The sequence below is a fragment of the Phragmites australis genome, chromosome 18 (assembly GCF_958298935.1).
Source record: "Phragmites australis chromosome 18, lpPhrAust1.1, whole genome shotgun sequence".
Taxonomy (NCBI): domain Eukaryota; kingdom Viridiplantae; phylum Streptophyta; class Magnoliopsida; order Poales; family Poaceae; genus Phragmites; species Phragmites australis.
The window spans coordinates 5,459,547-5,482,676 of NC_084938.1; the positions used below are offsets into that span (position 1 = coordinate 5,459,547).

A 23,130-nucleotide genomic window follows, 5' to 3' on the forward strand; every position below is an offset into this window, starting at 1 on the left:
GATGACACCGAGAAAAGTGATGCAATGATTCTGTTGGTTGCTGTGTTTAGATCTTGACACAGCTTATGATCCCATGGATGTTTAAACTCGACAAAGAGACGCATAGATAATCTCTGGCTAAAGGTTGATGCTACTCGATTCATCATGAAAAATGCATTTATAATATGTAGATCTTTCTAATTGAAATAATATATTTTTATAGATATTATTAGTTAAAGTACAATATTTTTCTTGATATGAACATTGTTTTCATTAAGCCCAGGACGGTGCCACCCATCTAGGTGCTCTGACTTTCACTGGTGGCTTCCTTTTCATACCAACCGTACAAGCTGCAACTAGATTCAGATTCTCAAGGAGTCTTTTGATAGTATTGTATGTCGACAGAGGACTTTGTTAAAACTTCTCGTTCTCGACAGAGGACTTTGTTAAAACTCCTCGTTCTCGTGAATTGCCTTCCTCGTGAATTGCCTTCCTCGTTCTCAAGGAGCCTTTTGATAGTAATGTATGTCGACAGAGGACTTTGGTAAAACTCCTCGTGAATTGCCTTCCTCTTTTCACCCTAAATAGCCCAGCAGGACTTTGGCAAAAGAATTCTGATGTACAGAGTCCATCAATGAGAATAACTATAGCCTGGGATATCCCCCACTACCGGGTACGGATCATCACTATTTAAACAGTAACATGAGTTTATTGCTACAGTCTCATATTAATTAATAATAATTGTACTGTAGCGAATAGTGTTCAACTCTGAGGTGGATGGCCCTTTACTGTAGTATGGGTACTGTAGCAGTTATACCGACCCATCCACTCGAAATTAACGACTGTGGAGTGCCCTGATACATACCCTTGTAGCTCTTTGTAGCTGCCAATAGCAACTGCAGAGGATCCAATCCTTCTCTAGTGTTGCCACTATAAACTCAGTTAGCTTCTCATCCACAAGAGCCCATACACACTATGCAACATAGATACGGATACGGATACATATACATATATTGATATCGGATCGATACGAATATGAGGATACATCAATTTTTTAGAAACCCAATACGTGAATATGTTTTACTATTTTTTTAAAACTATAATAAATTACTTTCATTTTCTACTTAAGTTCTATTACAAAGATGGGCATTAACTAAACAATAGCATGGCCTGGATTTGCTGCCACATGGATAATAGCAAACAGAGAATTTTTAATCATAATAGAGGTGCCAAAGTTATAATGATCACAAGTCGATGGATCGGTCACATAGGTAGCAATTAACTAAACATGAGTACATCACATTAGCCTAATTAACTAAACTCCAGTGCTCCACTTAGATAACATATGGATGGACTGATAACATTTGCCTAATTAACTAAGCTCCAGTGCTCCAGTGCCATTTTCTCCAAGCAAACGAGTGGAGGCGCCGGACTCACCATCTGGAGGGTGGAGGCGCAGGAGGCTAGAGGCATAGGCGGCTGGAGCCTGGAGGTGTGGGGCCGCGGGTGGCTGTAGGCGAAAGCGGCTGGAAGCGTGGGCTGGCGGGACTCGCCGCGAGCGACTGGAGGCGAGGGCATCTCCGACGGTGTGGTTGTGACCAGCGAGAGGCATCGCGTGCTGGCTACGGTAGGCGACAGAGTTGCGAGAGGGAGGCGGCTGGAGAGGGATGATAGTTTTAGGGATTCAACTCGGGCTGATCCAGACTATTATTGGGATGGGCCGTATTCTCGAGGTATTCACGAAGTATTCAAGATGTATCCCTAATTTTTTGATTTTTTTCGAGCTACTCTTCATATACGTATCCAAGCTGTACCAAGCCGTATTCATATCGGATACCATGTCAAATACGGATACGCTACCTTCTGGGAGTTTCCGTGTTTCATAGCATACAAACCTATTGCAGTTCAGTAACGCATGCCTCCATGCTCTAGGTATCTTGTTCAGCCCCACAGATTTTACATGCAACTGATTTTGCCATATTTCGGAAGGAGCTTTAACCTTCCGCAGCCACTTCCATTGATCGTCCAATACCTTTTTGCAAGTGAACACTAAGCATTGCTTTCTAGTAACTTTGTGAGAACATAAGTAACAACTACATCCATGCAACTTATGTCAGCCGCTTGATTTTGCTATCAACTTGATTTTGTTTGAACCTTCATTCGGTAGGCAGACCTGATCCAGATAGGGATAACACGCGACCGGTCATGAGTAGCGTGCGATCCCTATTTTCATCCTTTCCTGTAAGCCATCAACTACATCCATGCAACTTATGTCAGCCGCTTGATTTGCATCTAACAATAAATAACCTAACAATAAAACAATCGGATGGAGACATGTTTCCTGATGATGTCAGCATACTAGTGGTTATTTTAATTCCTTCTAGTGACCATAATTTTTTCATCCAATATCAGTTTTGAGTTTTGTTTGTACCATTATGTTCTATTTAATGAGATTTACAAAAAGAGATCCCGATTGCATATGTTTTGGAGACATATATATCTGCTAGCAACTTATGTATAATGTTGATAGCAACTTCAATGAATGTTACATAGTAACTTTGTGAGAACATAAGTAACAACTTATGGAAAAAAAGTAGAATTTTTAATGAAAATTAGGCAGTAACTTCAATGAAAAGTTAGGTATTAACTTCATTGAAACTCTGATAGCAACTTATGTAGTAACTTCAATGAATGTCCAGTAATAACTTATGTATAGAGAGTGTAACGACGTATGTCATATATTGTAAAATCCCAAATTTTGGAATTGAATAATAATTATTTTGGCAATAATTAATTTTCTAAATGCAACAAATAAGTTTCATAAGCTCAATATATTTTCCTTAGGCTTATAATGTCCTAGAGTGCATGCTAGAATTTTTATATTTATTCTAGTGCATTTGCTATTTTATTTTATTTTAGTTTGTTTTCTTCCTTTTTCTTAAAATACTAATCTAAGGAAATTCCCTGATTTCCTTATGGGCTCAAAACTGAACTTCTCCTAGGCCGAGCCCATCCTCTCCTTCCTTTTTCTTTCTCTCCCAGGCTCTCCCTCCTCTCCTCTCCTCTCCACCTTGGAGTGAGTCTATCTGTCCCCGCGCCTTGACCCTCTCTTTTTTCCCATAGACCAGCCCAACTCATCCACCACCTCTCTCCTTTTCCTTCACTGGGCCGAGCCCACGCCGCACCGGTGCAGCGCCTGCTCTCTCTCCCTCCTTCTAACGTGTCAAGCCCGCTCATCATCCCCCTCCTCCGCCGACGAGCTTCTCCTCAAAACCGCAAGCTCTCGAGGAAACTTCACCATCGCTTTTCGTTGACAAAATCCCTCCTCCCCGACGTCCTCCAATCATCGCCACCACTCGGTGGCATGCGCCATCTCCGATCACCGTGACACCACTCATAAGCTCCCCATCCCTTGCTCTCTCTCTTTTCTGCCACTCGTCATCATGCACCAAGCTGCATAACTCCATTTCCACTGAACACTGGTCACCTACCGTCGTGTCCCGCACTGTCGCCGCTATACAAAGCCACTGCTAACGACCAAAATAGCCAGAGCCAATCACAGACGTCCAATCTAAACCATATGGCCAAGATTAGATCTAGCATACCCTTTTGCCTAGTCAGCATCATAATATAAGTTAGCAGCCACGTCATTGCCATGTCAGCAAAAACTTGCCCAGTCAACTCTTCTTTTACTTCTCTATGCTGACACACTAATGATGTCATGGTTACATCATATTTAGGTTTTTTCTTTAGTAAAATAAATCTAGAAATCCGAGGAGAATATTCCCAGGGAATATTATTTACTCTTTCATTTTAACTTCAAATTGAGTTGTTCTTTCACCGTAATTAATCTAAAATTATAATCTATCCAATTATGTTGAGGTTGTTAATTTTGGATTTTATTTGAATTTTGGGTGTTTATTCGTCTTCGTTTTATTTGCATAATCGCGAGTAGACGCCAACGTTCTGGAGGAGTATGAGAAATTCCAGGACTAGGATTTTGGAGACACCACTGAGTAGCAGGAAGGCAATTTGTCCTTCAACATATTGTACCTAGGTTTTAAATGCTTTATTTACAAACATGCATTGCTATTTTACTCCAATTGTCGGGAAGTATAGAAAATCTTAAATTAAGATCTATCCTAGAAATTCCTTATTATCCTTGTTGCGAACCCGAGCGCATGCAAACTCGCGTCGAGCTTGGCGTTCCACGCCCGTGGAGCCTGCCGTAGCCCGTAGAGGGCCTTATGCAGCTTCAACATCTTGCGCTCGTGCCCAACGGCGACGAACTTAGGAGGTTGCACGATGCAGACTTCCTCCGCTAGCTTGCCATTGAGGAACACCGATTTGATGTCCATGTGGTGCACTGGCCAGTTTCGATGAGCAGCCATGGCCAGCACCACATGCACCGTCTCCATCCTTGCGACCGGCACAAACACCTCCTCGTAGTCAATCCATGGCGCTGCACATATCCCTTGGCAACAAGGCGGGCCTTATGCTTGACGATGTCGTCGTGCTTCTCGCGCTTGAGCTTGAACACCCACTTAGGGCCGATGGCGTGGTGCCCTGAGGAAGTTCCACCAGCGACTACTCTGGTTTTGCTCCATGGAGACCATTTCCTCCTACATCACCATGTGCCACTCCTTGCTTTGCTTTGCCTCCTCAACGGTCGCAAGTTCATCCCCAATCACCACAAGGAGCTCCTCGGCCAGCTCCCGTTCAGCAAGACCAGGTGGCGACGTCGCTTCGAGGACGTTGTCCATGGCGCGGAACCGGAGGGGCGCGTCGTCGTGGTCATCGTCCAGTTTGGGGTTGCCTGATGGTGGCGTTGTGAACTCGATCCCCGGTGCGGTCGGCGCGGGTGGTGTGTGGGGCTCAGACCTGCACGTAGGCATTGCCGCGCTAGCTGGCATCGTCGGAGGTGTAGACGTCGTAGATGGCGTGCCCGTCATCGCAGGCGCACTCGTGTTGCTCTGCCCAGTAGTAACCGTGACAAACTCGACGCAGAACGGCTCGACGTCATGCTACTGGGTTGTAGAACCGGTACGCCTTCGTGCCTGCCTCGTAGCCCACGAACACCATGGGAGTGCTTCTATCATCGAGCTTGGCGAGGTGCTTGTCGACGGCCTTCACGTGTGCTACACACCCAAACGTGTGAAGAAAATGCACTGGAGGCTTTGAGCCATGCCATACCTCATATGGCGTTTTCCCCTCGACATTCTGGGTTGGAGCACGGTTCAATATAAACACAGCCGTGGTCACCGCCTCCCCCCAGAACTAGCCCGACATCGACATGGCCTTCATCATGCTCCTTGCCATCCCCATCACCGTCTGGTTGCGCCTCTCCACCATGCCATTCTGCTAAGGCGTGTATGGCGCGGTGAGGTGCCTGTGGATCCCCTGCTTGGCGCAGTAGTCACTGAACGCGTGTGCCATGAACTCGCCACCACGATCAATGTGCAGCATGCCCATCTTCATCCCCACCTCTTGTTCAGCTCCAGCCTGGAACCACACAATCACCATCGTGGTCTGGTCCTTGGAGCTCAGAAGGATGAGCCACATGTAATGGCTCAGGTCGTCGATGAGGAGGAGGAACAGCTTATTGCCGCTTGGCGTCAACGATGTCATGGGCCCGCAGATGTCACCGTGGACCATCTCGAGCTTGTGCGCCGCACGGTACTTCGCCTCACACGGGAATGATAGGCGCCGCTGCTTCCCAGCGAGGCAGCTGCGCAGACTTGATCAACGCGATCAATCTGATGCAACCCTTACACCATATGCTCCTGGGCCAGCCTCTGCAGCCCACGGAAGTTGAGGTGACCGAATCTAGCATGCCATCGCCACGCCGCATCAGTGCCATGCGCCGTCAGACACACCGGCCACCCGATGTCCAGCATCAGCACGTAGAGACAACTCCCCGACCGCCGCACCTTGGCCAGCAGACGACGTTGCTGGTCCCAAATCCTGAGCACGCCGCCGTCAATCAGGATCTTGTAGCCGTCCTCATCGAGCTACCCCAAGCTGACGATGTTGGCGGTGAGGCGCGGGGTATGGTACACCCCGGTGAGCGCCTGGTGCTCACCACTCTTGCAGGTGAAGAGGACAGTGCCGCGTCCCTCAATTCTAGCGATAGAGCCATCCTCGAACCTGATAGTGCTGCGGATCCACGTGTCGAGGTCAGAGAAGGCCGATCTCATGCCCGTCATGTGATTCGTGGTGCTCGTGTCGAGGATCCATTGCGCGCAGTCTCCCTCCTTCTTGTCGCCGAGCTGCACGAAGAGTTTGTCCTCCTCCAAGCGGACCGGCGACGAATCGGCCACCTCAGGGGGATCTACAGACGACGGCAGTGGAGAGGTGGTAGTGTCGTTGACCGATGCCGCAGCCACCAACAAGGTGGTCTCATTCTCCTCTTCCACTTGGGGCATGTGGGCTTGCTCGTCCCTCTTCTTCTTGCGACATTCGCGGGCCCAGTGGCCCGTCTTGCCACTGTATCGACATTGGTCGCCGACGACAGTGTTCCCGCTGTTGCCGCTGCTGCCGCCTGCCTTGGGCGACTTGGAGCCACCTCGACCTCCGTAATCCCTTCCGCGTCCTCGCCCATGGCTTCTCCTTTGGCTTGGTCCTGATCCCTTGCCGCGCTCCGATGAGCCTTTGCCGGATAGCTGCAGCCGTGACGCAACGCACGCGATCAGCTCCTCCTCAGTGAGGTTCAGCCTGGCGATCGACCCGGAGCTATTCCCGTGGAGGTCGTGGTGCTCCTCCATTGCCTTGAGCCGGCTGATCAGCTCCTTGACCAAGAGCTCGCTGAGATCAAGCAGCGTCTCAATCGACATGGCGATCTGAGAGTACCTAGATGGGAGCGCTTGGAGGAACTTGCGCACGATCTCTTCCTCGGTGTAGCCGTCGCCGAGGACCGTGAGTTGATTCGTGATCCTGTTGATCCGCATCCCGAACTCGTCCACCGTCTCGCCGTCGCGGAACTTCAGGGCGTTGAATTCTCGGCGGAGGGTGTTCACCTTGGCCTTGCGGACACGCTCGACACCAATGTGCATGGTCTTGATCGTGTCCCACGCGATCTTGGCCGTGGCCTTCCCGGCTATGGTGCCCATTATCTTTGCCGGTACAGCCTTGGTGATGGCCTCGAGCGCCATCCGATCCTCGGTGAATTCGGCGGTGCCGACGCTCACCACCACACATAGGCTCCGTGCCTGCAGCATGACGCGCATGAGCGCCGCCCAGTCTCTGTAGTTGGTCTTTGTCAATGTGGGGTAGGACGCCGCGCCGCCGACCTCCTTCACGACACGGTGGATCACCACACCGTGCTCGGCGCTCCCGCTCCCACTGACACTCCTGGATGGCGGAGTCGATCCCTGACCCCGCCGTGGTGATGACGGGCGATGGCACGGCATGAATGCCCACTGGATCGCACGATCTCTTCCCCAGGTGGCGTAATTGGCTTTGATGCCAATTCTCCTGGCAAGCAGCTCCGCCCGTCGGAGCGCTGCACTGACCCCCCTTCGGAGCTGAGGAAGAACGACTGCACATTCGAGAGCACACGAACAGAGAACACACACAGAGCTTTGGTGCGGCAAAACCAACCAACCACCTTTTTCTGACTCCAACTTAAATAGCAGCGAATACACAGAATGTGGCCTTACGGCCGAGACGCACGCGCCACGAACTCCATGAGCGACGCCATCCTCCCGCTCCGCTCGTGCCGCGCGCGCAAGACTCGGACTCAACTGTTCCCGCGTGAACGTGCACGCGTCGAACCAACACAGGACGCGCTCGACCACAAAAACAACTTGATCGAGCTCTGACCGAACCAAAGCCTGGATTATCTGACAGACAGATAGGTTACAAAAATTCAGGTATATATTTGGCAAGAATTAAGGTCGTTATTTTAGGCATGTGAATCGTTCCCTGAGCTGGGAACTCCATGGATCAAGATGGTGATAAGCGTGATTACTAGCAGGACCTTCAGTAGGACGGTGAGGTGCCTCGCATGGAGAGTGAGCGCCACAGGTCTCACCGTTGTGATCATCATCAGATAGAGGCCGAGAACGACAGTGAAGAAGAAGAAAAACCAGATGGCGCTGACAGCTATGTGTTGGTTTGGCCCCACCAAGTAGTGTCCCAACAGCATGCTGACAAGGCCACCACAGTTGACGATACCAGCTGCCAAGTCGAAGATGCGGTCGAGATCTTGAGCAGCTTCGGCTTCGGTGTGGACATCTTGATCAGCTTTGTGTTTGGTGTTGAGAGCTTCACCAGCTGATTCGATGTCGGTGTTGCTTTGTTGCCTCACTCCAGGCCGCAGTTTGTGTTGAAGGAGGGCGACGATGATCGGGAGCGGCACAGGGATGATGGCATAGCTGTAGTCCTTGTTGAACGATACGAGTAGGAGGTATGACACTAGCACCAGAAGGAACCATGAGAGGTAAACCAAGAAACTGCCCCACTTTGGCGTACGCGTCACGGAGGTAAGGTCAGCAAGGACAGCAACGAAGAAGGCTGCAATGGCGACCTTGAAGGCCGTGTTTCCAGTGGAGGCTGATGCAGAACCCAGGTACGCGGCGAACGTGGTGATCGCGAACATTAGTGCCTTCTGGGAGTATGTAGCGCAACGCTTACGGTGCTCCTCGATCTGATTGGCTGGGGTGCAATGGCCGACGATGGCCTGCAGTATTCCAGAAAATAAATATCAGCTGCAATGTGAATCAGAATAAGCTAAGCAAGCATCTGGAGAACAAGATCCCACTGAAATAAAGTCATCAACTAGCCCGCCGATGCGCTTGATCTGCTCGACAAGAACGCCGCAGGATGGGACACAAACATGTGCAGTGGCCGCCAGCACCGGACCGTTCGCCTCAGGCTTAGGATGTACCACGGCCACAGTCAGTGAATTGTTGTGTCCAGACTCAGCAGGCAGTTGCTGACATAGAAATGGCTCATCCAGTACCTGGCATCAAACTATGAAGCATGAAAAGTTGGTACATCTGAGTTTTAGTATATAGATTATAGCATAATTCACTTTTTTAAAAAAAAATCTAATTGTTTAAGCCAGCATAAAATCGAGGAGGTATATATTTAAATATATTTATAAACATGTATGTGTATATTCAAATATATTATTTTTGGCTAAGTATTCAAAGAGCATCAAATTAATTTCTAAATTAATCCTTGCAAAAAGATGAACATATGCATTTTTGGTTGTTTATTTTATGGTTCTTTAAGTGAAGATTTGAATTTGAATGTCTCTCAAATTCAAATCTAATGTTTAGATTCGAAACCAGCTAAATCAAAATCCAAATCCAAATTTAAATACTCCTATTTGAATTTAATCCTAAATCTGTTTTCCTTTTCTTTTTTCCTTCTCGGACCGCCCTTTCTCTTTTTCCTCTACGCCGGCCCAACCCAGGAGCCAACCCAGCAGACCTCTCCCTCTCTCTCCCTCGCGCTATGGGCCGCGACGCCGCATGGCCCAACACACGTGCAAGTGTGCCGGCTACCACGCCGCCCCGCTCTCCCTCACCACCACATGGACCCCACCGTTCAACGCCTTCCCCCTCCTCCAGCTATCATCCGTCGCGCTGTTCCTAGTCAAGCTGCCACCACCGCTTTTCCTCACCATCGAGATGCGATGACTTATGGCCATCCTTTGTCTCTCTCCCTCTCTCACCTCTATCGCGAGCACAACCTGAGCAGCCCCTCTAACACATTGTGTCAGGACCCGGACATCAGGCTCCTCTATGTCTCATATATTAGTCCCTGGATCAAGTAACTGATACGCATAGAATTTAATAAAATAATATCAAATGCATACTTCAAATAAAATAATTACCTGAAAAGAGTAAACGATGACCTCGTGGACTAAGATCCACGGTAGATCAGCTAGGCAGAAGAGCCTACAACGGAACGAAGCAGCACAAGGCGGAACGACCTAATACCACAGGCAACTCAGCTGCAGACACAACTTTAGACTTCTTCTCTTTAACTTCAATTGGGTTGAGGTAGATGTCCATCTTAACAATCTGAAAGCAGCAAGACTAAGTATAGAAGGTACTCAACAAGTCCTATATTACTTCAAGGGTTTCATGGATCCATAATGGCTAAACCAAGGATAAGGCTTTACATTTTTAGTTTTAAGCATAAACAGTTTATACAGTTATCCAATATATATTCTCTACTGATAGCTTTGAGAACACTTTAAACAAAGTAATAAGGTATATCTTGGGTTTTGGGTCCTAAGAGGGGCTATACCTCACTCCGTAATCCTTGTCATTGTGTCTGGTGTACCTCTAATACTGCACAGTTCCTGTCGGACTGAGCCAGCAACCTCATCACATGGACATCTAGTCCATTCACTTACTCATCAAAGATACACACACCCTTGAGTCTAACCAAGCGTGGTCATTCCTTTGCATGTCTATGACCATGGACACGGTTTTTTGAATAGATTTACACTATACAGAGGTTGTACACTGTATCCACACGATATGCTTAGCCTCCAACTATTGTAAACGGAGGAGAGAATCATACTGAGACACTTTAATCACCTTCCCTTGCTGGACCATACTACGAGATACACCAAGTGCTGCAGGACCTACGTAAGGGATATCAAGGTACCACTTGGACCTTTGTAAAGAGTCTTGTTCAATAACGCTCGTAAGGGATGTCAGGGTACCATATGGACCTTTATAAAGGGTTTGGTTCAATAACACCCTCGTAGAGCATCTGACTAGTTCTTGTGTTCTCGTTGCTTACCTGGCTCTCCTAGTAGGATGCCTAGCTCGGTCAAGAGAAAGAAAAGTCAAGTCCTACCTATACAGGACGCATGGTTGCACTGGGGTGGCTCAGCATGACAGCGCAATGATTCAGTACTTATACTGCCAATGCAGGCATCTTTAATTGGCAACGAATACCTCCAGGTAACTCAAGTCCTCAAGAGCATCCTCACCGAAGGACTAATCTACCTGCCCCCGTCAAAACAGTTTTCATCCATTTTACACACCACCTGTCATATCTCGCACGACATCAAAGATTCCAGAATCACCAAAGATTCATGGCATATAAGTTAAATTGATTAAATAGGGAAGCGACATCTTTGAAGAGATGTATTCCAGTAGGGACATCTTCGAAGAGAATGTATTCCATCCTAAGCATGCTAGATATCACGGCGTCGTCCGATGTTAATATAGATAATGAAAAATAAATCCTAGGGTGATATGTATTCTAGATAAGAAATTTTAAGGCATGGAAATAAATTGATAGGATGTAACTATTGCAAACAGTTGAAATAGCATAATACATATCACCTGCGATAATAAGTCAAGTTTAAGTTGATCAATTTAGATTATTCAAAATATAGGCTCAAAATGATCAAGGAGATATGACTTACCTTGACGAAGGTCAATTCATGATTGGTCTTACCGTTTGAGTTTCCCAAGTTCTTCATCATCGGACATCGCTTTAGTTCCTTCCTCGCGTCCTTGTTTAGTTCTTGGCTCCGAGCCTACGTAGATTAATGATGAAAAACGCACAACGACTAAACAAATGAACACCAGAACAAAACCAAAGGAACACCAAAGCGAAGGAAGAAGGACGGACACTAACCTAGTTCGTTTATTAACTTAAGAGAAGCCTAAACAAGTCATTAACAATTAGGCAAGCGTTTATTGGCTTAACTGCTGGAAGGCGACAGTTAGGGCTTCTACGTGTAGATGAGTAAATGTGTACAGACAGACATATACATACATATGATATTAACGTCTATATGCATGTGAGCTTGTATACATATATACGTAAGTATAACTCTAGGTGATTATATATGCTTAAGTGTTGGATTAATTATTCTAATCTATAGTACTAATCCATGGTTATGTAGTATTTCTTAATTACCACTCTAATTAAGCTATAAACTATTGCTATTGCAAAAATGTACTTGTAATTAATTAACTATGTTAAACTATTCTTTAAATATAATTATTACTTATTAAAAAATAATTAATTAATTAATTACTAATGTTAAATTATTCTATTGATTGGTATTTATTTATCTAGCACATGAATTATACTAAGATTAAATCTTATAGATTAAAACAGGAATTAATAATCTATTATAAATATTAATTAAAAGATTTATTCTTTAATTATTCTAAAAACTATTCTTTAATTAACATAAGATTAAACCTACACTTAAGCTAGATTAACATAAGAGACTAATCTATGATTATAATGTAAACATGGTTATTAAAAAAGCTAAACTCAGATTTATTTAATAAAAGATAAACTCTAATTCTTGGTTAAACGCTGTGACACAAATAAATACCGGACGAGAAAATTAAACGAACTCCAAAAATTATAAGATTTGGCAGGGAGGTAGATTATAATTTTAGAGGAAAATTGGCTAAAGAAACGCATTACTGATGATAAGTCATAAGTAACGGGTAGGATCCATCACCAATGATGTCATTCGTAACGAGTCAAAACTTGACCCGTCACTTATTAAGGTGGGTCATAACTGTGACCCGTCACTTACAAGTTATAAGTGACGGGTTACAGTTGTGACTCGTCAGTTATGACTAACGAACATTTTCCTATTTTTTGACATGAAAAAAGTCAAAAAAAATATATTTTTTTCATCCGAGAGCCATCCTAATACAGGGCCCATCGCATATGCCAAATTCACATCATTTTCAAACATATTTTGGTCTTTACATTTTGTGGGACTCGAATCCGCACCTAGGGCCTCGCACACGACTCCCTTACCACCTCAGCTATCACATGTTTGTGATAGAAACCGGATATGCTGTCTTTTTAACCTTCGCTACCAAAGCTCATAGGTGACGGGTCATAACTGTGACCCGTAACTTATGCAAGTCATAGGTGACGGGTCACAATTATGACCGTCACCGATGACGTTTTTCCTCAAATATTGATCTGGAGTGTGTTTAGTAAAAAGGGCATAACTTTTGCATACAGACTTCGATTTTGATTTTTGTTGACACTACGGACATCTAAAAAAAAGTTACATCTGTTTCCCCCTAACTTTATTGGGTTTGGAGATTTTTCGAAGTCAAAATGACTTGGAAGATTGAGTTCTCGCCACTGGAAGTTTCTGCACCATTTTCGGAATGCGTGTTTGTGTCCATAGCTGCCACCCCTTACATCAAACTTGAGAAAAATTGTACAATAATTCATATTCTAGTGCTGCTAAGGTGAGAACAAATAAGAGAAAAATAAAAGAAAAATAAAAAATTAGCATCATATATATATACACCCCTAATAAATAAAGAAAAATAACATAAAATACACATATATATGAGTATATATTCATACTACTATACATATATATATACACACACATGGCATAAATTAGGAGTACATGCACTTTTGCACCACATGAAATAATATCTCTCTGTATCGATCATGTACATCTATAAAAATAACCATAAATGTTGTCTATATATATATCTACATAAACCTAAATATATGAATACCTAGGGTATATATACACACAATACATAAAATGATAGCTGTATGTATTGATCAAGTCAATGGTGACAGGTCACAACTTGACCCGTCACTAATTACTGGTTAGAATGACCCGTCACTGATGAGTTAGTCATTGGTGACGGGTCAAGTTGTGACCCATCACAAATGACTGGCAAGGATGACCCGTCACTTATGAGTCGTTATAGGTGACGGGTCACGACTACGACCCGTCGCCTATGACTGACTTAGGATGATCCATCACTTATGATAACTTATAAGTGATAGATCACAACTATAATCCGTCACTTTTATCATCAGTGACAGATCATATTATGATCTATCACTTATTTCGTGTCCCATTTATTTGTTTTCCACGTAATGAACCACGGGTCGATGCAATGTAGTCATCATCGATCATGTATGCATATCTGTTCTATATAGTATGCCGGTTGCGCTACCTACAAATTGGGTATGCATGTCTTGAGTGAATGAATAGGTAGCAAGTTTGTAGTTGACTCAGTATTATGCTTTGAACTAGCTCCTCGTTATGTCCCTAGCAGAGACATCTTAAAAATCTCTTCACTGATGGCATAGCCCCGGTGGCAGGGACATCTTAAAAACCTTTGCACCAATGGCCTAGCCTTGGTGGTGGAGACATCTCTAGAAACCTCCCCACCGATGGCTTAGCCTCGGTGGTGGGGATATCTTAAAAACCTCCCCCACTGATGGCATGACCTTGGTAGCAGAGATACCTTTAAAACCCTCCGACAGGTTATTGGTGAAAGCCCTAATATCATAGAGAATTAAAGAAACCCTTCGACAGGTCATAGGCAAAAGCCTCGATACCGTAGAGGTACTGAAAACCCCCCAACAGGTCGTAGGCAAAAACCCCAATATCGTAGAGGTACAAAAAAACCCTCTGGCAAATCGTAGGCAAAAGCCCGATGCCGTAAAGGTACTAAAAACCCTCTGATAGGTCATAGGTGAAAGCCCCGATGTTGTAGAGGTACAAAGAAACCCTTTGACAGGTCGTAGGTGAAAGCCCTAATACCGTAGAGATATTGAAAACCCTCTGACATGTCATAGGTGAAAGCCCCGATGTCGTATAGATACTGAAAACCCTTCGACAGGTCATAGGAGAAAGCCCCGATATCATAGAGATACAAAGAAACCCTCGATTCCGTAGAGGTACTGAAAACCCTCTTACAGGTCGTAGGTGAAAGCCCTGATGTCGTAGAGGTACTGAAAACCCTTCGATAGGTCATAGGCAAAAGCTCCGATATCGTAGAGGTACAAAGAAACCCTTTGACAGGTCATAGGAGAAAGCCCCGATGCCGTAGAGGTACTAAAAACCCTCCGACAGGTCGTATGAGAAAGTCATGATATCATAGAGGTACAAAGAAACCCTCCAGCAAGTCATAGGTGAAAGCCTCAATGCCGTAGAGGTACTGGAAACTCTCTGGCAGGTCGTAGGCGTAAGCCCTGATATCGTAGAGATACTAAAAACCCTCTGACAGGTCATAGGAGAAAGCCTCGATGCTGTAGAGGTACTGAAAACCCTCTGACATGTCGTAGGCATAAGCTCCGACGTCGTAGAAGTACCAAAAACCATCTGATAGGCCGTAAGCGTAAGCCTCGATGTTGTAGAGGTACTAAAAACCCTCAGACGGGTCAAAGGCGTAAGCTCTGATATCTCAGAGGTACAAAAAATCCTTTGGCAGGTTGTAGGCGTAAGCTCCGATGCCACAGAGGTACGAAAAACCCTCTGGCAAGTTGAATGCATATCATTGATGTCATAGAGGCACATAATCCTCTAGTAACTCAAACGTGCTAGCCGAGTACCAAAGAGATCGCCTCAGCCTCGCCATCAGCTTCACCTCTTACAACAGCTGCTAGACTCCGGATGGCTCTACCTCCGGAGACTCGCTACGGCTAAGGACTGAGGGGGTCGCAGACTGTCTCCCTCGGCCTAGCCAGCGGTTTCACCTTCGGCAACCACCGCAAGGCACTGGATGGCCATGCCTCCAGAGCCTAGCCACGGCTAAGGGTCGAGGGGGTCACGGACTGCCTGCCTCGGCCTAGCCATCGGTTTCACCTCATGCAACCACCGTAGGCCGCCAAATGGCCCTACCTCCGGAGCCTCGCCACGGGTAAGGGCCAATGGGGTCACAGAGTGCCTACCTCGGCCTAGCCATTAGTTTCACTTCCGACAACCGCCACAGGACATCGGATGGCCCTACCTCTGGAGCCTCGCCACAACTAAGGGTCGAGGGGGTCACAAACTGCCTTCCTCAGCCTAGCCATCGGCTTCACCTCCAGCAACAGCCGCTGGGCTACGGATGGCCTTGCCTCCGGAGCCGAGCCACAGCTAAGGGTTGAGGAGGTCACAGACTGCCTCCCTCGACCTAGTCATCGGCTTCACCTCCTCCAACTGCTACCAGGCTTTGAATAGATTGCTTTGAGTCAGAAATTTGGAACAAATTTGGAGAGGAGTCTGTACCGACATCGGATAGAGGAATGTTCGTATCATTCTAGAACCTTGTGGCATCCAGGGCTGAGGGGGTTGCAAATTGCCTCCCTCGGCCTTAATTGTCGGCTTTGGCTCCATTCACCGCCACTAGGCTCAGAAACTACCTCACCTCCATCAAAGAACTCATCTCATGGCCCCACTATTAGCTACACCTCCTCCGGTAGGAACGACAAGGTCATTATCCCCCGCTAAAGGCGTCGAGGTCCAAACCCTTCGCACATCGGTGATACCTACCTTGGTTGCATTAGGGCCTAAACTTGTGTAAGACTTCATTGCTCCAGTCACCCCTAAAACACTAAAAAAAATACCTACAATCACACTCTCCAGCCGTTAGCAACCGCTGCGTGCGAGGGGGCTAGGGAAGGTAAGGCACTTGAGCTTAGGTGCCCACAAAAAAAACATGTCTGGCTGCATGCCCAGAGGATCGCCATACACTTCAATCAAAGAAAGAAAAAAACAACACTAAGCGGACCCAAGGACTTAGTTATATTAATAAATTTCACATCTAAAAGATGCTTACATGCATTCCCGAGTTTCTAGTATTTGGACTACTCGGGACCAAAAGCTACAAGCCGTAACAGCGACGCATGGAGTGACGTATGCGCTTCATCTGCTACCTACCGCTGCGAAGGCTGATGCAGTAGCCAGCCCTCGTGTTGTCAGAGGACGAGGATGAGGACAAAGAGGACTCATCCACGTCCTTCTCTCCCTCCTCCTTGGCTTTCTTCTTCTCCGCCTGGGCTGCCTCCTTCGCTTCCGCCTTCCCTTCCTTGTCAATCTCCTCTAAAAGATCTGAGTCGACCTCCTCTTCATCGTCAGAGATATCAATATCCTCGACTGGAGCAACCAATCAGACTGGAGATCGAGACAGAGTGGTAGTGGGCGGCTCTCTCTGCAAGGATGGAAGCACGATGGTGGCTGGATCCAACCTTGCAAATATGCCTATGGGCTTACTCGCCCTTTGAGGCACCACGTCAGGCAGAACTGATGCCAACACCAGAGGTGACCCCGCCCTAGTCAAACCAGTTGAAATCATCGATATCTCCGATGGCGAGGAGGAGGAGGACACCATGATCAAGCCGAAGAAGAATCGCTCCCTTACACAGCAATGAAGGATCAACTGGGTAGACCCTAGCTTTTATAGCTGGGTCAATCGTTTACGTATGCCTAGGGAAGAAAACAGAACCGCCATGGGTACCGTCCCATGGCTTTCCCAATTATTATTTTAAGGGGTTGTGGCCACATCAAGACCAAAGCTGCGCACATGCGGTAACTCCCTATGACAATGCCCTAGATTTTTTCATACACATCCCGTCACATTTATTATCTGAATCCTTTTCGGTGCATGCAAGGGTAATCGTCACAAGACCCAGAAGAACCGGCGCATTACCCTATCAGACGCACTGACTTTACCACGTGTCATTAAGCACTTGTGCCAAAAAATAGGGAGAGTATCTTGCCTCTACATAGGATCTCCATTGTGACGGTTAAAATGGCGAAAAGGCTCACCATCAGAGAAGTTGAAGAGTTTACTCTGACCGCCACAAGGCTTTGGCCTTCGGCTCCAATGCCTCTATGCCTCCGGCCTCAGCATGCGTTTCGGAGCGCATTGCCTCCATTCAAATTCCAACGACCTTTAGCTCCAATGCCTCTACGCCTCCGGCCTCAACAGAGGCTCCGGAGCGTATTTTCTCCGTTCATACCTCGACGGCCTTCGGCTCCAACATCTACTACGTCTCCGACTCTCGTCATTGGACTCTGGACCACACAGTTTCCTCCGGCTTACGTCACCTCCATCTAGCTTCATCACCATCGCTTACGGTCATCATCGAGAGGCTCTTCAACAACTAAAGTTATATTAGAATATCCTAACTATGAGGCTGGGCTAAAGATAGTTTGTTCTATATCTGCTCGCCCCTCCACACCTCGGGGCCAGCATATGAGGGGGTACTGTTAGGAAAAATATCCCAACCCACAGATAATACTAAGGGGACGCCGTCAAGAGCTTCTCCAGAGTTCTTAGGCTCCGGACTCCCTACAGAAGCTAACACTTCTAGAGGCTGACAGAAGCTAACACTTCTAGAGGCTGTGAACCCCTCACGCCACCGCCTCTCGAGACAAGGGAAGAAGCTAGCCTTCGGAAGGAATATCAATAAAAGAAGAACACCAAAGGCAATTGGTCTAATACGAAGTGACCGGCAGTTAATAACGGTGCAAGTGGTAGCCACCCTGTCATCCAGCCCAAGTGGGAGCCGGACTGGCACCTTGGACAGTGCGGCGCCACAATAGGCGACCGACTGAGCACCACACCCTTAGGACCAATTGCACCACTGTATTGCTATAGTAGATAATATCTTCTGATTAGGGGTAAATGCATCCTACCGAGGCCCATATTGTGTGATTTGACCGGCCCTAAGCCCCTGTGGTATAGTAATAGTTTAAACCGCTATCTCTGTAAAGACATGTTTGCACATTTACCCCCCTGAACATGCACTATAAATACAGACTCATAGCCATCAGGCCAGCGGATAAAACTTTTTTGCTATCAACACGTTTTTAGTTCTCCCTCCTCTCTACTTCTTCTCCAAGCTGAGTCTCCTCTGTAAAAGAGATTCTCGCTGCACTTTATTTGGGAAAGACATCTTCTCTTCCGCAAGCACAGACTCATCGAGTTTCCATTGGAAGGAATGTGGGGCGTGTTACTAAAAAAATAGCAGTAAGATATATAAGCATTTTGCTCCAGACTAACCACATGGCCTCTCTCAACCATCACATGTATCACAACAACCCATAGAAAATGAAACAGATGAAATGATGTCTTGAACTCATTCGGGACTACACCAATACCCGTAAATTGGCCCCAAGATGCACAAAATTCTTCTGCTACCTACTTACACGCAGCAATTGCAATACCAACAAAATTTGACCACACCGGATATACAAAACTATGAAATGTGACAACATTGAGACCTAACGATGGTAGAAGCTTATGGCAGCCTAAGATGCACTTGTGCTACCTGCTTACATGCTACAATTGTGATACTAGCACAAAATTGACCACTTGTAATAACACTAAATTATGGAATGTAACCAAATCAAATTTAAACCTAACACTACTAGAAACATGAGTACGACAGACGGATCACCAAACGAGTATATAGACCACACGAACAGCAACAAAATTCACAGTAAAACAGCATGACAATTTGACAAAACATAAGCTCTATGGAAAGCAATAGTAGCAAGCACAACTTCACATGCACAAAGGTTAACCCAACAATATTTTCGAGCATAGGCCAATTTCCGCATAAAATTACCCCATAACCTCAATAACCAAGCACCAAGCTAATCATCAACCTTGAACAGAGCTACAAGCACATCTAAATAACGATTGTATGTCAGATAGAGATGGGGAAAAGAGAACAGGAGGGAGGGCCTCACCTGGTTGACCGCGGCGGTGGGCTCGGCGGTGGCCGCGGCACCTACGTCGGCGGCAACGGCGCTGCCGCGCGGCTGGACGTGCTTCCTGCGGTACTCGATGACCTTGGAGAGAATTTTCCGCCTCTCCATCAGCTCGAACTCCGGGAGCGTCAGCACCGTCCCCTTCCCCGCCGCCGCCGCGTCCGACGCCATCGATCCGATCTCCAGGAGCAAGGGGTGGTTGCGGTGGTGGCGGCGGTGCGGTGAGGCTGCAAGGCTAAACACAAGGCGAGAAGCGAGGGATTCTGATTGAAACTAGTGCGGAGAGGTGCAGCTTAATGCCGACGTTGCGAGAGGTCCAGACCAGGGTTCAAAAAACCGTCGGTAACCGCTCAAAAATCGCGGTTACCTACCTTCCCGGTCCGGTCCGATTTCAAAAACCGTTCCGTAACCGAAATTTAAATTCAAAAAATTCGAAAAAATAAAAAAATTTAAAAAAATTCAAACAAAATCTTAAAAAAAACTAGACACAATTCTAAGAACTTATTTGAAATTTTTTTTCAAAAAAAATGTCGTTTGCATCATATTCTATAGGGAGAAAGTTTGAAAAAAATGAAAAAAATTGAAGCGTGCGGCTCAATTATTAACTCACGTTAAGGAAAAGTGTAACATGCAAACACATATTTTTCTTATATAAAACGTATTTTAAGAGAACCTTTAAAATTGATTTCACTTTATTTAGAGTTTTATTAAATTCTCTATGATTTTTACAAAGTTCACAAGCATAAAGTGAATATGTTAAGAAACATCACTGTAATTAATTTTTTCATGTCTACTATTATTTTTTCTATGTAAATCATAATATAAATAAGCTAATGAAAGTGGTTTCACTAATTTTTAAGGTGTGATGGGTCAGTTATGAATTAATCTAGTCGCAACACATTTACACAATCATGCATGTTACAATAACTAATTCATGAGTTCATATATTTTTAAAAGATATAGGATCATGTAAGAAGACTAACAAAATTAGTTTCATGATTTTTGGATTAGCAAAGAGTAAACTATGCATTTACCTTGGTTTAACAAATAAAATTTCTCACAGAAAATTTTGAACTTTTTTATGAGTATAAATACTTTTATCATGTAGATCATGTTACAAGGAAGCCAACAAAATTTGTTTCACTTGATTTGAAGCTCGGATGAATTAGTTATTGATTTTACAAGATTGAACCCTTTTTTAGGTTTTTTGTTGAACTGCGCTGAAATTCGATAAAACCGCTCGATAAATCGAGAAAACCGAGCGGTTACCGAGCCAAACCGCTCGGTAACCGACCGAATCAAAAATGCGAGATAATTGCTCGGTAACCGACCCAAACCGCTCGGTAACCGACCCAAACCGCTCGGTTACCGAGAGGGCAAAAACATGATTTTTTCGCAAAAATTTAAAATTTGCCGAATGAATTTTCTCCGAATTTTTTTGAATTTTTAACCGGTAATCGCGGTTACCGCGGTTTTTCGGTTACCGCCGGAGGTCGATAACCGACCTCCGGTCGGTAACGTGAACCATGGTCCAGACCAAAGGAGCGTTGCTGTTACGCTACCATTTGCAGGTTCACGACAACGACGTGCCCGTTGTTGCTAGCCACTTGGTTAGGTCTTTAGGTTAGGCGAACGATTGCGCCGATTCAAAACACTATTGAAATTGTCACGACAAATTCTCCTTCCAAAATTTTTTGACAAAAATATGATTTGCATAATGAGAAACAAATTGTTTTGAGAGCTAGATTATAGTATCCAACAGCATATATTTTTTTCTTTAGAATTGTTCATAACTATTTCGATAATGGTTTGAATTTTGAGAGTATTGGAATGTTGTATTTTTATTTTTGTTAACATTTTTTTAAGACACTTGCTGTCCTTCCAAAGAGTGACATGAGTCTAGATGTGCTATTTTTCAAAACGGACAGTTGTGTGTCGTGATTACCTCTCTATTGCACGGTTGTGGATTAGTGATAAGAAGAACAAAGTGATCGACATCATGTGTGCAGCAGTGTTGTGGTGCCTATGGAAGACATGAAATAATATGCATGGTTTTCAAAAATGCTTCTTGGTCTGGTTTACAGGTTATATGGCGAAGATTAGAGAGCATGCTGAAACGCTCGAGGGTGATGTTATTGGATGGGTTGTGTTCTGGTAGTCATCAAGGTGTGGTGATGCCATGATTTTTGGAAGGTTGATCAATGCGTAAAACTGTAAGGAGCTTACAATTTAAAAGACTATAAAGTTTCAGTTTAATGGAACTGGGATCGAACCCTTTTATTCTAAAAAAAATCAATGAGCAATGAGGAGCTGTATAATACAAGCATGGCAATTAAACGTATGTAGAATTTAGCAGCTACTGAAATACCTGCAGATGTAGACGATCTTGCACTTGCAGTGGGCCCGGGTTGTTACCGATGGACGCGGGCAGAACAAGTACTGTTGCATGTGCGTGGCCATGATCCTCGGCGACGGCAGCGCGTCCATCTTGCTGCCTTGGCCTTCCGCACAGCTTCTGGACGCACTCGCGCGGGTTCAGAGTTCAGACAGAGGAGCGGGTACGCGCCGCGTGCCATGACGGCGAAGGTGCCGCACTTGTTGGGCTCGCGAGGTGACGTCCTCCTCACCAGTAGACGACTTTTTCACGATCCTCCCTGCCTCCCACCATGGTTGTTAAGGAAAAAAAAAAAAAAAGACATAACAGAGACTTTTTTAGAAGAAAACTTCGACAATCAACCGTAAGTCTGAACCCTCGACTGGCCAGTGGCCACTTCTACAATCAGTTCTGTTATCCGTGACGAAACTCGAGATTAATTGGGAGAGGTTTCGCACACCTCATTCGGGCGGCGGCGCTCTGATTTTATATTGCCGGACTGCTCCCAGTTATGCTACAGTAACCGATAGGATCGAGTCCTATTTGGTTTGGATTTTGCACAACTGGATTACAACGAATTGATCATTCAAACAATCTATCTACAATCTATATTTGAACAGCCTCCCTCAATCTCATCCTCTCGATAAGAGATTGAGATTGTCCCGTAGAGATGATAATGATCGATGAGCTAGCGGCTTTCTGAAAATGTTAGCAACCTGTTCTTGTGATGAGATGAACTGAATGTTGAGCATCTTCCCAGCTACCCTCACTCTTATAAAATGAAAATAAACTTCAATGTGTTTAGTTCGTGTATGGAAAACCAGATTTTCCGATAGATATGTAGCTCCGAGATTGTCACACCAAAGTGTTGGAGATCGATCCTGAAAAATTTCGAGTTCTTGTAGGTGGCTGCACTTTGGATATAATATAACATGAATAATCTTAGCCCGTTGGGGTTCTGGCCAAAAAGTCTTTTTACTAATATATGGCAGATCATGCCATAAGTATAATATGGGGTGGTTAATAATTAACTAAATCCAAAACTTAGTCCTCCAATGGGGAATGGTGAATGGCCAGGAACAAATTCAGCATCAGTTCAGAATGTGCATATACTTGAAACCTACGGCATAAATTTGAGTCGATTTTTGTTCCTTATCATCAAGAGTATTCCTGGTGGTCGAATCCACAAGGAATCAACAGTTTACTAACAAACCTACTCTATATATACTTTTCAGTGTTCCGAACACTGCCGCTGCTAGAGCTCATCGCCAAGCTGCCTCATCACTCC

General features: G+C 45.4%; 1 protein-coding gene across 1 annotated transcript; it reads right to left on the bottom strand.

Moving 5' to 3' along the window:
• Positions 1-7,571: 7,571 nt before the first annotated feature.
• Positions 7,572-19,759, bottom strand: LOC133898308 (uncharacterized). The gene is made up of 3 exons (XM_062338957.1): positions 19,448-19,759; positions 8,741-8,941; positions 7,572-8,659 (listed from the first exon to the last, which is right to left on the bottom strand). The coding sequence occupies exons 1-3, from the start codon at positions 19,637-19,639 to the stop codon at positions 7,883-7,885; spliced, it is 1,170 nt and encodes a 389-aa protein (XP_062194941.1). The 5' UTR covers positions 19,640-19,759; the 3' UTR covers positions 7,572-7,882.
• Between the last annotated feature and the right edge of the window lie 3,371 nt (positions 19,760-23,130).